The 13,494-nt window shown below is 36.5% G+C and overlaps 1 protein-coding gene across 1 annotated transcript; it reads right to left on the bottom strand.

The window, feature by feature from the left end:
- Window positions 1-1,122: 1,122 nt before the first annotated feature.
- Window positions 1,123-11,607, bottom strand: LCA5L (lebercilin LCA5 like; the record flags this gene model as incomplete). The annotated part of the gene is made up of 6 exons (XM_080363307.1): window positions 11,101-11,607; window positions 9,461-9,598; window positions 7,475-7,568; window positions 3,796-3,905; window positions 3,360-3,492; window positions 1,123-1,694 (listed from the first exon to the last, which is right to left on the bottom strand). Exons 1-6 carry the CDS (start codon window positions 11,545-11,547, stop codon window positions 1,123-1,125), a joined length of 1,494 nt encoding a protein of 497 aa, XP_080219433.1. The 5' UTR covers window positions 11,548-11,607.
- Between the last annotated feature and the right edge of the window lie 1,887 nt (window positions 11,608-13,494).

The raw sequence follows: 13,494 nt of genomic DNA, 5'->3' as shown, positions 1-13,494 counted from the left end.
GAAGCCTGCCCAATGTACAGCTTAAGCCTCAAGAAAAACCTTCAACATTTTGAGAAGAAATGTGCTGCAAGCAGGTTTCAGATCTAAATGTCTTAATCATCTTTAAAAGCTTTTGCAGTATAATTTATTGAAGTTTTTTTCCAAAGTGCTACTGCATTTTAAAATTAATAGAATACACATAATTTTCCTGAACTTCACATCATTTTAGCAAGGTTTCATGAATTACCATGAGGAACAAAACATAATCCTCCTACCCTTGCTTACATAACCTTAAACACAGGCTTTTTAAAAGCTTTTTGAGAACTGGGTATGCCTGACTTCTCCAAAACAATAGTTTACTCTTGCACATTCATCTTTGGATGTCAGCTGTGGAAGTTACCAGGCAAACTGTTTTGATAAGTTCTAACGGTGGAAAAGAATGAAGCTTTAGAGCTTTATAATACTAAGGAAAACAATGTAATAGCAAATTATTATATGTGAATTCTGGAAGCTATTTCAGGAGTGAAGAAAATAAAAAATAAAATTATTTTCTTTTTATTGCAGTGTTGGTACTAACCAAACACTGAACCTTATGAAAGCAGATTGCTCACTTCAGCTAGCTAACAAATAATCGGCTTCAAAATTCAAACTGCAGAGAGAATGCAAAAAAATGGAAGTTATAAAACAAGGACTAACGCGAACACCTGCTAACAGGTAAAAATGTCATAATTGTTAAGGCATTCGTTACTAAGATGGATATGCAGGCACATACGTGCACATGGACCGAGAACGGAAGAATGTTCTTTGTGACAACTGATTTGAGTATCGTCTTGGAAAAATCATTGAAAGAAATTCTCAGTACTTGTAAGATTTAATACATATTTAATGAAGGTCAAACCACTGCTTTTTTTAAAAAATGTTTTAAATGATGCACAGATCTAAAGATAAATTGATGTACTTAACTAAATAGCAAAATAATTAGTTTGTGTATGCTAATGAGGTTAGTAATAAGGATTTCATTAGCATTACATGCTTTATGTTATGAACTAGTAGTGGTGGTTTGACACTTGGCTTGTGTAACGCCGCATCCTTTCACTTCCATTTCTTCATTCCTCTCATGACAGAACTTGCATGGTTGTCTCTTCAAACACAGCCTGGTCCAAAGAGCTCTTTCATAAGATTGTTTTTCCTTTCAGTGAATGTCATATGAGCGCAGCCTTCCGCTTCGGTGGAACTGTCCTTCTGCCCTGTTTTGGTATCTTTGCCAAAAGACGGTTCATATAGCCCAAAGGAATTTTTCTCTTTTGATTCAGCTGTTTCACCACAGTCCTGAGCCGCATGTCCGGGGTTGCAAAAACTGCCTTGTCTGGATTTTCTGCCTGATGCCGGAAGCCCGTGATGCAAATTCTCAATGGCTTCTGAGAATATGTATTTTTTTTTCAGCCCAATGGGTGTTTTCATTGTGGGGCCTGGAGTCACACATTTACTCCCTGCCTTCTCACTGCTATTTACCTCTTCATCTGGCTTTTTTTCTTCTTTTTCATATTCTTCCACTGCATCTTCTTCCTGTTTGTTCACTTTTACATTGTCACTTAGAGCTTGTTCGGTTTTTATCGGTTTGTTCAGCTCCTGTTTAAGCAAATCTGTCTTTTCTTCTTTCATAAATTCCAAACAAGTGTATTCTTCCATCAGTATTCTTCCCTCACTTAAATAATCTAAAATGAAATATTGTGGGTTTTAAGAATGTTCTTAAATTGCCTAGTAAGATAAAGATTAATGAAGCATTAATGAGAGCAAGTTTTACTTCCTTATTTCATTCCTTAAGTTGGTGTTATCGATGGTATTTCAGTCTTGAAGGTTATGACAATGCTATTTACTAATAAATATAACAGGATGGGGAAATATTTAAAGATTTAAATGGCATTGTGCCATTGAATTCAGGTAAATATATTTCTTTTTACCTTTCTCATTATGTTTAATTTTAGTAAATGAATTAATATGCAAATATAATCAGTAATGGCTAAATATAGGGCCAGAAAAATCCTGTACAATGCAGCAGAGAAAGCACATGAGATCTGAACTCTAATTATAATTTTCTGCTTTTAAATGGAATTTAAATATATGCATGATTTTCTCTCCCTTGATTGACAACACAGTTGCTTGTTGCGTGGAGCAGAACATACTGCACCTTTCCAACCCATAATTGAGTTGGCTTCACTTTTTAGTAGAAAAAGATATGTGGATACCGAATGCCTACAGTAAATACATTTCTTTGCTGCAGGGGACAAATAATAGGTTCTCTGGTTTGGAGAGGTTCAGAGTACCTCCAAAATCAGATAGAGTCCAAGCTTAAAGGAGAAGTATGAAGTTGCAATAATTGAAATAGCTAAATAAGACTTCAATAAATAAGTCTAATATTGGCAGTGGGAGAAAACCAGAAGAATCTGGCAAACAGTGAGGAGAGAGATTCACAGGCAGAATCAGAAGATTCTGCTTTCTGACGATTTTAAAAGGGAATTTCAATGACAAATGGTGATTTCAGTTATCTGGCAGGGCCTGGGTAGGCTGCAGGCTGAAAAGGGGGAGTACAAAACACAGGAGTTAACACATTCCAGATTACTGGCGCTGTTACTGATCCAGCAAGCGACCTCAAGAACCTGTTGCACCTCTGTAGAAGTGTGACCTTTAGGTCACATAATTTCTCCTCCCATTTGTAAAATATTTAGTATGATGGCATTCAGATCTTGGTTCTTCCTTCAAGCCTCACTTGAATGCAAATAACATGAATATTTTCATGAAGAAAAACTTAGATAGAGGAATGCATTGGTTTCTTCTGTTCTATAGCATCTCTTCAAAATAAAGGTGTTTATAGATGAGTCCCTTGCATGTAACCGTTACATGAAAACACAATCTATGGCTAAGATTTACATAAAATCTATTACAGTGATCATTGTAATGAGGACATACTCTCAGCCCTTGAGCGAGTCCTTTTCCTTTCCCAGCAATAGAACCTGAGCCAGAAATACCTGTTGACGTGAGCTGTGATGAAGGTTTGAAACCAACAGTTTGAGATGAGTAGCTGAATTAGTGTGGAATTAACAAGCTGTTAACTGAAGCATACTTTTACAGATAAAACACTGACTTTTTACAAACGTGACTAGCACCAAGATGCCTCATACTGTGGAGCTGCTCTGCTGTCAGTGCCGTGCTGCCAACAGTTGGATTTCTTTGACGCTTAATATGTTGTTTTGTTGAATTAGTTGCTGTTGGTCAGGTGCCAGCTAATGGCTGTCAGACCCATGTAAAATAACCAGTACCATCAGTACTTCTTTTCAAAAGATCCAATGAGTTTCTGAGAAAAAAAAAATATTAAAATATACCTCTATGTGTTCTATTAAACATTTCTGGCTTTGGTATTTTCTTGGTTGCTTTCTTTTCTGTTCCACAGTGGGGATCTGTGTATGCTTCGTTTGCTTTAGTTTTTTGATTCTTATCTTCAGAAGACTTTTTCTCCTATAATTGGCAATTAAAGGTAAAATTAATGAAGAAATACTTGTTTAGTGACTTTTAAAAGTACACAGTGTGATACTTATAAACGGATTAATAATTTCTATTACTATTATATTCTTATTTTGTATCACAACATTTGTCCTACATACTTTCTGTAATATAGTTATATTACACAAAGCGGACACAAAGTCCACATCCTGGAAAGTTAAGATGACAAATGAGGCTATTCAGGCATATTCCTGAAATTTATGAAATAACAGCTTAGTTGAGAGTTTAAACAAGGGATTGGATTCAGATCTTTCATACCTTTGTTAGCTGAATTAGACTTTTTTCTGTTTCCTCAGCTTGGTACTGTGACAGCAGCAGTGACCTAAAACTCTGTTTATCTACTTGTACTGCTCTGTTTACACTAAGACCTATTGAAAAAGGACAATTGTTAGTAATACAGTAGTTTCTGGAATTATATTGTTGGTATAAACAAAAGGTAGCTTTGATGACTGATCATACTGGTATGTGGCCTAGGATTTAAACATCTTTTCGCTGCATGTCTTAATGCCCTTTAATAAAGAAATTATTTGTTCTGCGTGATCTATAAATGTGAAACTGGGACAGAAATAAAGATACCTGGACTTTGGAGCATTTTCATCTCCACATCAGTACATTGTAAATATACTTGAGTTTTACTTCTACAAAGTCCTGTTCAGATAGAATATGCAAAGTCAGACAAGTGTGTCTATACCTTGGGGTCCACATGGGCTTAATTTGTGTGGTAACATTCCAATGTAAATTCAAGAGGTCTAGTATGAGGCCTCAGTTTTTAGGTTCCTAAATTGGCATCCTACGAAGTATAATAAACATGCTTGTTTTTATGCCTTCTGACTTGGTTACTTGTCTTTCTCAAAGTTAAGCACTTACAGAAAGCTTTATGGAACAATACTCTTCAGATGAAATGCTTAACACTGCTTGAAATACCAATGGTCTTGGAAGAGAGATTACAAGGGAGTGATCGAATGAGACATTCAAAGAAATGATAGAATCATTGAACTGTTTGGGTTGGAGGGGGCCTTAAAGATGGGGAAGGTGAATATATTGTTCTTTTATTCTATTTTTAGAATAATTTTGGCATGAGTACAGTAGCTGAGAAAGTTGTGAGTACAGCAGCAAAAATGTGATCTTACCTACATCAACATTCAAACTTACTCCCAGTTTTGATCTCTGAAATCAGAGGAACACTACCCATAAAAATGGTGATTTTCAAATATTTGCAGCTTGGTGGTAAAAAAGGATGTTGATGACTGATTTGAGGATTACTCTTGAAGGAATGGCCCTGATGATGTGGAGTTAATTTTCCCTTTCAAAAGGGAACCAGTAAGTAGATAACTTAGCAGCTTTGTTTTTTGACAGAAATCAGTGGAGCATTCCTCAGACTCAGAACTAGGGGGAGCTGTACCTCTAGATGAGCTGGTGTGGCCTTCCCACAACTGAGCAAACTTCGCTGTTATGGAGAGCTTACGAAATTAAGGGCTTCATTCAATAAATCAATTTTATTTATGTACACAGAGCTTTTTGATAACATAAGCAAGCCTACCTATTTACCAGGAGTGCTACAAAATGCATCTTCACATTTCTCCTTCCTGCTGGGTAAAAATTTTTACAAATGCAGAATGGAAAATAACTACTTGTAGAAGTAGCTCTTTCTCATTTTGTCATAAGAAAATTCAAATCAATAGTGAAAAGGAAAAAACAACTGTCAGTAATTCCAGTTCTAGATTTCTAAATCATCTGTTTCTATTAAATGGCAGAGAATTAAACCCTTATTGGCCAAAAATACCAAAAGATCAGATAACTTTGCTTGGAATCTTTTTGAAACAGAACACCAAGTCTCTCTCCAGCTAAGCTCCCTTATCTTCCTTAGAGAAAAGAAGACCTCAAATAATAAATAGTGATTGAAATACTGTATTTTAAGTAACAATATTGTACAAGCCCACATGGAACTAAAATTAAAAAACCCATATCTGATCATGTGTTGCAACTAAAATTGGAATTCAGAGCTTCCTGAAAAAGTTGTCTCACTTAGAATGAGAAGTAGGAATTTGTGTTTCTTAATTTTACAAGCTGAATTACCAGCACTTCCCCTGTAGTTCACTTGTCGTTAATGCAGAGCAATGGATTTGCAAAGGTAACAATGAGGAATGAAATAAGCAACTGACTGCAAAAAGGCATTGTACCATTACCATATTTTGAAGAATTCTGTGGGCACATGAAATATTTCCAGAAAATACATTTGCTACCAAGACAATTTTAAGCACTCTTCTGAACCTGAACATTCCAATTCGTCCTTTGGTTTAGGAGCAATAATATCTGACTGGCATTTTAAAGAGGTGCTCAACTCAGGACAGTCAATAATCAGAGCATTATCCAAAATTAAAGGGTGTAAGCTTGTTGTGCAGCAAGTTCTCTTTTAGAATATCAAAAGAATGTTTATCATCCTGAGTAGGTGGCAGAATATTACTTTCAATGTGGGAAAAGTACTCAAAATCCATTTATTAGTTTATATATGAAACACATTTATTAGTAAATTCTAGATATTGTATCTAAAGCATAAGACAACTAGAAATGTATAAGTGCTTCAAGAAAGCGATTTTAACATTTTTGTCCCTGACAAATATAGTGAACACACAGGCAACATAACCATTCTTGGCTTGTCTGATTTATAATTGTTTTTAGCTGTCGATCCCTCAGTTCAAGGGGTGGGATCCACTTGTCTGAACACAGGCGCCTCATGCTATTTGAGATGCCTTCGACTATTCAAGGTATCTGTATAATGCTGGTCAATACGACACAGGACTGATGGGACACCCATGTCCTTCTGGAACGACAACTAGAATGTGCTAGGACATCTCAAAGGGCACTAGATGCCTATGATTAGACAGCTGAATCCCACACAAGGTAGCTGCCCTTGGTATGATTGACAGACAAGGCTGCGTATAATAGATATTTCTCTACAACACCTGTCTGAGTGTCCTCATAAAGAAATAATCTTCACTGAAGAGCTATTTGTTCCATGATAGAATTAACTTTCTATTGTTCTTTACTATCATTCTACTATATTGTTCTAAATAACATCAATTCTGTGGACAGAATTAATTGATAGGATATACAATAACTGGGTTATTATGATCTCTGGTTGCCCATTTAAATTTACTTACACTAAAAACCAAAGGACTACTAAGGATAACCCTTATCTTCTCTCAGGTAAGCTGTCAGTATGATTACCAGACTGGCCTTTAAACTTCCTAAACCTTGCATCTGAAAACTCCTCCTCTCCTTACACCCCAACAGAATGCAAGTTGCAGAAGTTTCAATAGTGGACATTGAAGCATCTCTGCTACTTACAAGCTACAGGGTCCAAGGATTTTAAAGATGAGAAAACAGTTCTTAAAGACTCAATTAAATCCATTATTTTTCCTCATATGAAAGCACCTTGGAAGTCTGTATTAAAACTAGGAACATTTCAGAGGAGGGTTGTTTGAGGTGCTTTGATTTCATGAGCCATGTTACGAAATTCTAGGTCTAGGATGGATATTTCTCTGGGCCAGTTCAAAGGGAACAGCTTGAACATAAATTAGCCCGCAAAAAATTTGTGGACCCTGCTAAAAAACTAGAGGCAAGCTGCTCTTGATGCAAATAGACACTTAAAATAGCAATGCTCCTATAGTGTCACTGTTAGCATACTAAAACTATGCATGCTAAATGCTATTCATCATGAAAATTGGGTTGAATATTAAAAACAGGTCATGTATTTATGTTCATAAAATAAATGAGAAAAAAACCAAGCAGTTCTCTTTAAATTATAAGTGCTAGAATAATTTTAACCCATATAAAAGTACGATATTGTTTTTTTATTTCAGAATATATGTCCCAGTTATAAAACAATGTAAATTTCAGTTAACTAAACAACAAAGGAAAATGAATATAGACATACTTTTTTCATGAGGTACTGAATCCCTTTTGTTTTTTGGGATTTTAGGCATCCGATTTGCATAGATATTTTGTATATAAAGTTGTCGATCCTTTTCCTAAGAAGAAATAAACACTATTGAAATTCTAATGTGCATTAAGATTACTTTTTACCAACTTAATTCTCCCATGTTGGGAAAAAACTGTCAGTGATTTTGCTTTGTGCCAGGCCATGTGGTAACTTTGTCATTTACCTGAATAGTAATCTGTCATTTTCTTTCATGAATCAAAAAAAATTTCTCCCTTTTTAAGGCTAAGGACACATCTATACACCTAAGTGATCTTTTTCATAGAACACTGTTTAGAAGATGAAATCTTCTCCAATTATTCATTTGTTCCATTTTTTTTCAGACTAAGTAAGTTTTGGATTTACTTCCTTTTTTAAATTTGTTTACTCTGCATCCTTGGTTATGATGCGCTCAGTTCTGTTTTGCAACCTATTGCTCAGGATATCACATAAACTTCAGAGGCACACTTCAAAATTGTTTTTAGCAAGGGTCCTCTTTCCTTACTGAAATCTTAACAAAGAAGAGAGATTTCAGTAACACTCTCACCATATCAGTTCTTAGTGTGAAAAATAGGAGCTGCACTTTATTTGGAGATAGAGGTTGTTCTGAAAGGGAACTATGTGTCTGAATACCTTGAATGGTCTGAATAAGCCAGGTGCTCAACTATGACTGTGTAAGAATAAACACTGTCCTGGCACAGAAATAAGGTTAATAAGTATGTCTTGTATTCTTTGTGGTAAAACAATAGAAGGTTTTGTGAATCTAAATGTAACATTAAGAGACCTGGAAACACATAGAAAGCTGTGTGGAAAACACATGAAATAAATACTTTAGAAAAGTGTTAAGGTGAGATCTGTACTTTAGAATAATTTTAATTTTGGAACAGTGTTACATTAGTGTTCCTGGAACTATAATTATTCCCATCTCCCAGATCTGCACACACAGGAGGCGCTCAGGGTCTGGCAGGGCAGTAGCGCTGCAAGTGATGTTCGGGTGACTGATACGAGGCCTGGGAAGACCACGGTTCTTTTTTCCTTTCCCACCAAAACACTGAGCCCAGCTGCTGCCAAATATCAGGAGGAAAATTTCTGCACCTGGTACATTGGTAAGAGGAAGAAACAGTGTCCTTGGACAGAAATGCAGAGCTGCCTTTTCTGCCCTAAACAATGCCTGGGCAAATTCACCGTAACATCTTTCACAGGCACTTGATTCCATTTACAAAGAGAAAACTCTGTAGTGGGATCAAAAGATGGATCAGTGACCTTATATACAAATTTAAAAAGTGTATTTTAACTGTGCTAGAAACACAGTTAAAATTATCAAAAAGCCACAAGGCTTTTCATGTTTTCTGGAATGTGTACTGTTTTTCTTGTTCACATACCAATCATGGCAGTTTTGTTTCTATTTACTTCTAGGTTCTATCACTTTTAGGTTTTCTTATATGTTTGGTTTGCAAGGATTACTGTGTTTAACCAGACATATTTGTCCCAAAGAGATTTGTCTAAAAACCAAGTTGGAATTCAAACAAACTACTGAAAAATTTATGTTAACTCTCTTTGTTAAACTCTAGTTTTGCAGATGATTGTAATATTTAGTTCATTTTGATTTGAAAGTGTTTCTGCAAGGGAGCTCATTTAGGGTTAGTAGATTAATATATTGACCTAAATCTATCAAAATGGTAACAAGCTGGTGGAGATTACTTGTTCACACTATGATGCATTAATCCCTGTTTTGATTAGTTATTGAACTATTTTTAACTTTTGACAAATAGACCTTACAATAATCCCATCATTTGATATTTTGACCTTATTTTGGTAGACCATAGACTCAACTAGGAAACAAAAATGCCACTCCTAAATAATATAAAAGAGGAAAAAAGGATAGATAACATTAAATACTTAAATCCTTTGTGGGAACAGAAACCTGTTTAAAATCTTGAATACCTTCATTTTTTGGTGAAGAGAGTTAATTTCCATTTGCAAGTTCTTTGTAATTATCCCAGCTTCCACAGCTTTTTTGTTCTCGATTGCCAGCTGCCGACTAAAGGTGCTATTGTTCAACTTCAGCTGCTCTTCTAGGCTCTTAAAAAAATTACATGTTTTACTGTACGGACATATTCAGTAGAACTGTTGAAAAATTTCAGTTCTTACCAGATTTAAAAAATAAGCATGCTAGTATAATGAAAAGTAAACTTCCAGTAATTACATTGTTGTAAACAATGCATGTAATTATGCTGAAGTATCTGAAAAAATACTTTAAAAATGAGCAAAAGCTGGTTTAAATTCTAATTTTACTAAAACAAAAAGTATACTTGGCATTCAAACATGAAAAATAAGGATGTACATTACCCTTCTGATGGATTAATGAATACACTTATCTTTGAGAAATGTTAAGACAACATTTCTGTTCGCACTGAGATGTATTTTCTGCAGCAGCATAAGGAGGTTTAATGTAAATGAAAACTAGGTAATTTATTGTGTATTTTATTGACTACTGTACCATCAGAACACAGTGCCATGCACTGAAATTATAGTTACTAAAACTGTAAGGTGGATACCCAACCCTGCATACTTTTTATGCCTTCTCACTAGGACTTCAGTAAATAGAAAGTTTTCAAAAGAGAGTCTGAAATCAGTGCTTTATATTTCCATTTTCTTTCATGTAATAAATGTACTTCAGACCTAGCTGTTCAGGTGGTGAAATTCCTCTAAGATTACCTGTCTCTCTATTTAATTCTATGCATGATATAGTGCATAGAAAATAGAAATTATTTCGTGGAGGACAATGGAAATTTCACTCTTCCAGTTTTGTATTAAAAACTGTATTCCTGTCTTTTTGTGAAAGGTTCAATAAGAGTAAAGAAGCATGAGATATGAAAAGGAGCTGCATTTTCTCCTCTTAAACCCCCACCAGGCTTTTACTAAAGTTGCCTAATAAAGCAACAGCAGAACCAACCCTAAAATTGAGGACACCTTTCTACTTCTTAATTCAGCAGCCATCCCCCAGTAGACTACAGTGAGTGACAGTCAACAGGAGATGTAGGTATGTCCATACAGCCCACCAGCACCACATAAAAAAAATGGTGCTAGTTCCAGATAAGCCAGCTTTGATTGTCCAGGGAAGCAGATCAGCAGGAGCCTGGTGGTCTCCATGTGTGACTAATCCTATGCTTTGCCAGGGTAATTTAGGGTCCATGTTCTTGGGGTTGGATCGCCCAAGCAAGCCCGGTACCCCACGCTGCCGTGGGGCGCAGAGCAGACACTCTGCTGAAGATCGCTCTCCAGCTATACACTACGCTTCTGACCTAACAGGGTTAAGGCAAATGACTTAATTCCTAAAAGACCTTTCTTGCCAAACCAAATCCACTCATACATTTCTGACAGATTTTAAAATACTGTAAGGGGGTACAACTGGCATTTTCCCTACCTTACACTCAGGACAGCACTGGTTTAAAAAGAATGTTTGATGTTACAGGTTTGCATCTGAATCATTAATGTGACAAGAAGCAGCTAAAAACTTTGCACTACACTTTCAAAGAAACCTCTCCTATTATTGTTCCACAAATACAACATGCACGTATTACCTGTATTCTGTTATTATTCACTTCAATTTTTTCTGTAACGATCAATAATCTGTGATAAAGTTCTTCTCTCTCTGCAAGAGCCTTGTTTTCTGAAAGCACATGCAAGACTTGGAAAGCATCTTTAGTTTTTAGCAGTTCTGTTTCAACTTTTCTGAGCTTCTTGGATGTGTTTTTCTCATTCTCCTGAGACACCTTCAGGAGATTCCTTAGTGCTCTCACCTTGTTATAATGACTGGCTAAAAGATTCGGCAAGTTACTTTCTGAATTTTCATATCTACCTATTGCTTTCAAGCGTCGACACTGAAGCTCTTTCAAAACGTGGTTTTCTAAGCTTAATGCTTCTACTTTGTGTTGTAAGTAAAATATTTCATTCTTCAACTGTTTAATTTTGTGAAGTCTTGCTGATAATATTCGCTGAGCCACTGCATTTTTTTTCTGGGAAATCATTGTACTCTGCAGGCTTAAAGATGAAGAATTCTGATATGCTATCTTCTCAGCTGGCAATTTTTTTCCTCCTGCATTCAGACCAAAGTAAACTGACATTGATATATAGCAATCATTTCAGCTAGCAAAATCATTGTATGTCTTTACTGCTCTCATAAGTTCATACACTGCTCATCCAAGCTGCTTACCTGTGGTATATTTGACAAAATGCCCAAGATCTATACTAAGACTCCATGTTCAAGTATTTCACAGATAAATCCATTACAGATTTTATATCTCTGTGTGTGCATTTACATGGCTGCACTGGACCATAGCTAACTAGGTCTGTAGGAGGTCAAGGTTCCCTCCTTTCATTCTCTGAAGGCTTTTTCATTTGCAAGAGCCATCATGCTCACTTTCTGTTAACAAGGGTAACTACACAGGTGGTATCTTCTGAGGCAAAGAGCAATAATACTCTGGGAAAAACTTAGTAAAGTATGTTTATGTTAACACATTACTCCAATATCTACAGAAACAAATTTTGCCTCTGTAAATCATGCAGTTCATTAATGTAAGGCATGATCTGGGAACTGATGAAACAAATCCACCCCATTTAGAAAGATTCCCAAGAGGGAGGACCTACATCTTGAATGGCAGCGTGACAGAAAAACCAACATAGTAAGCTACAGGTCTGCAAGAACTCAAAAAACAAACTGATCACAATAGCACTTGGTTAAATTTCTCTGTAGCTAAGATTTCTAACCAGCTTTCTAGAATTTTCAAGTCAGCTTCAAATCAAACTACATTTTTAAACCTAACATACTTACTAGTATAGAAGAGTTATGCAGTTGTGTACACTGTTTCTATACAGCAATTGAAAAAAATCTTTACAGACTAGCTTTCTAAGCGTATTACTGTCATTTGCCTTTCTTTATGGCCAGCATTATAAGTGAACTACTCTCATTTTCCCTTCCTGAAACGTAATTTGAAAATAGTCAAGACTGTAAATCTGAGAGTGTCCCCCTTTTTTAAGCATATATTAATTTTCACTACAGCTGTCAAGACATCTCAGGCAGTATTCTGCTAGAAGCTTATTATAATAATTTTATGGATAAGATCGGCAAGGTCCTAACCTAAAAAAAAAAAACAACAGACATTTTCAAGCTCTTTTGTTGAATCCAATGGGTGTTCTACACACAAACTCTTTAAAGGAGCAGGCCCTAAACGGAACACCCTGTTGCAGATGGAAAGCAACATCTAATCGGTGGCAGGAAAAGCAAAGCAGGAGAGTGCCTGGGCAGCACATCATGGCCGTGCTGCTTCCATGACCTAAGCCTGAGCAGTGTAAAGCTATGAAAAGAGGGTTATCTAGGAAGAGAGACACACATGGGGCAGATGCTCTTCCTCGCTGGAGCAGCACCTGTTCCTTTCTTTCCCTTTCCCTGATGGCAGCAGCCTCAACAGCCTCCCTGTGCTCCACAGCTTCAGCTCAGCTCTGCCCCATCCCACTATGGGGCCTTGGGCCTGACACCCACGTGCCCGCTGTGCAAGGCAGGGAGTTTGAGGGAAGTATAAAGAGGGTCACTTAGATGATGACAATGAGGTTGGAACGGCATGGAGAACAACCACGCACTCTGCCATTTCGGGAAACAAACCAAATGGTCTTTCTTCTGGTGGCCCAGAGGAGGGAAGGCAGGGGCAAGCTGGTAGGACCTCGCTCACACAGAGCCACGCAGGGAGAAGAGACTCAAATTCAACATGACAGCAAAAGGATAGAAAGAATCTGAGATTAGGAGTCAAAAGGAGGAGAGACTGTGATTTGGGTGTATTTTACATATGTTTTAAATGGATTAAGAAGGACTATCATGGATGTTCAAGTAAACAGAGAAGAAATTACAGCAGCCAGTTGAGGTCAGACATGTTCAACACCTTCTGCAGTGAGCAAAATTAACAGGTGCCATGAAAAAAACC

This window comes from Nesoenas mayeri (assembly GCF_963082525.1).
Source record: "Nesoenas mayeri genome assembly, chromosome: 1".
Taxonomy (NCBI): domain Eukaryota; kingdom Metazoa; phylum Chordata; class Aves; order Columbiformes; family Columbidae; genus Nesoenas; species Nesoenas mayeri.
The sequence above is the reverse complement of the archived record's forward strand: the minus strand, read 5'-3'. Positions and strand labels throughout refer to the sequence as shown.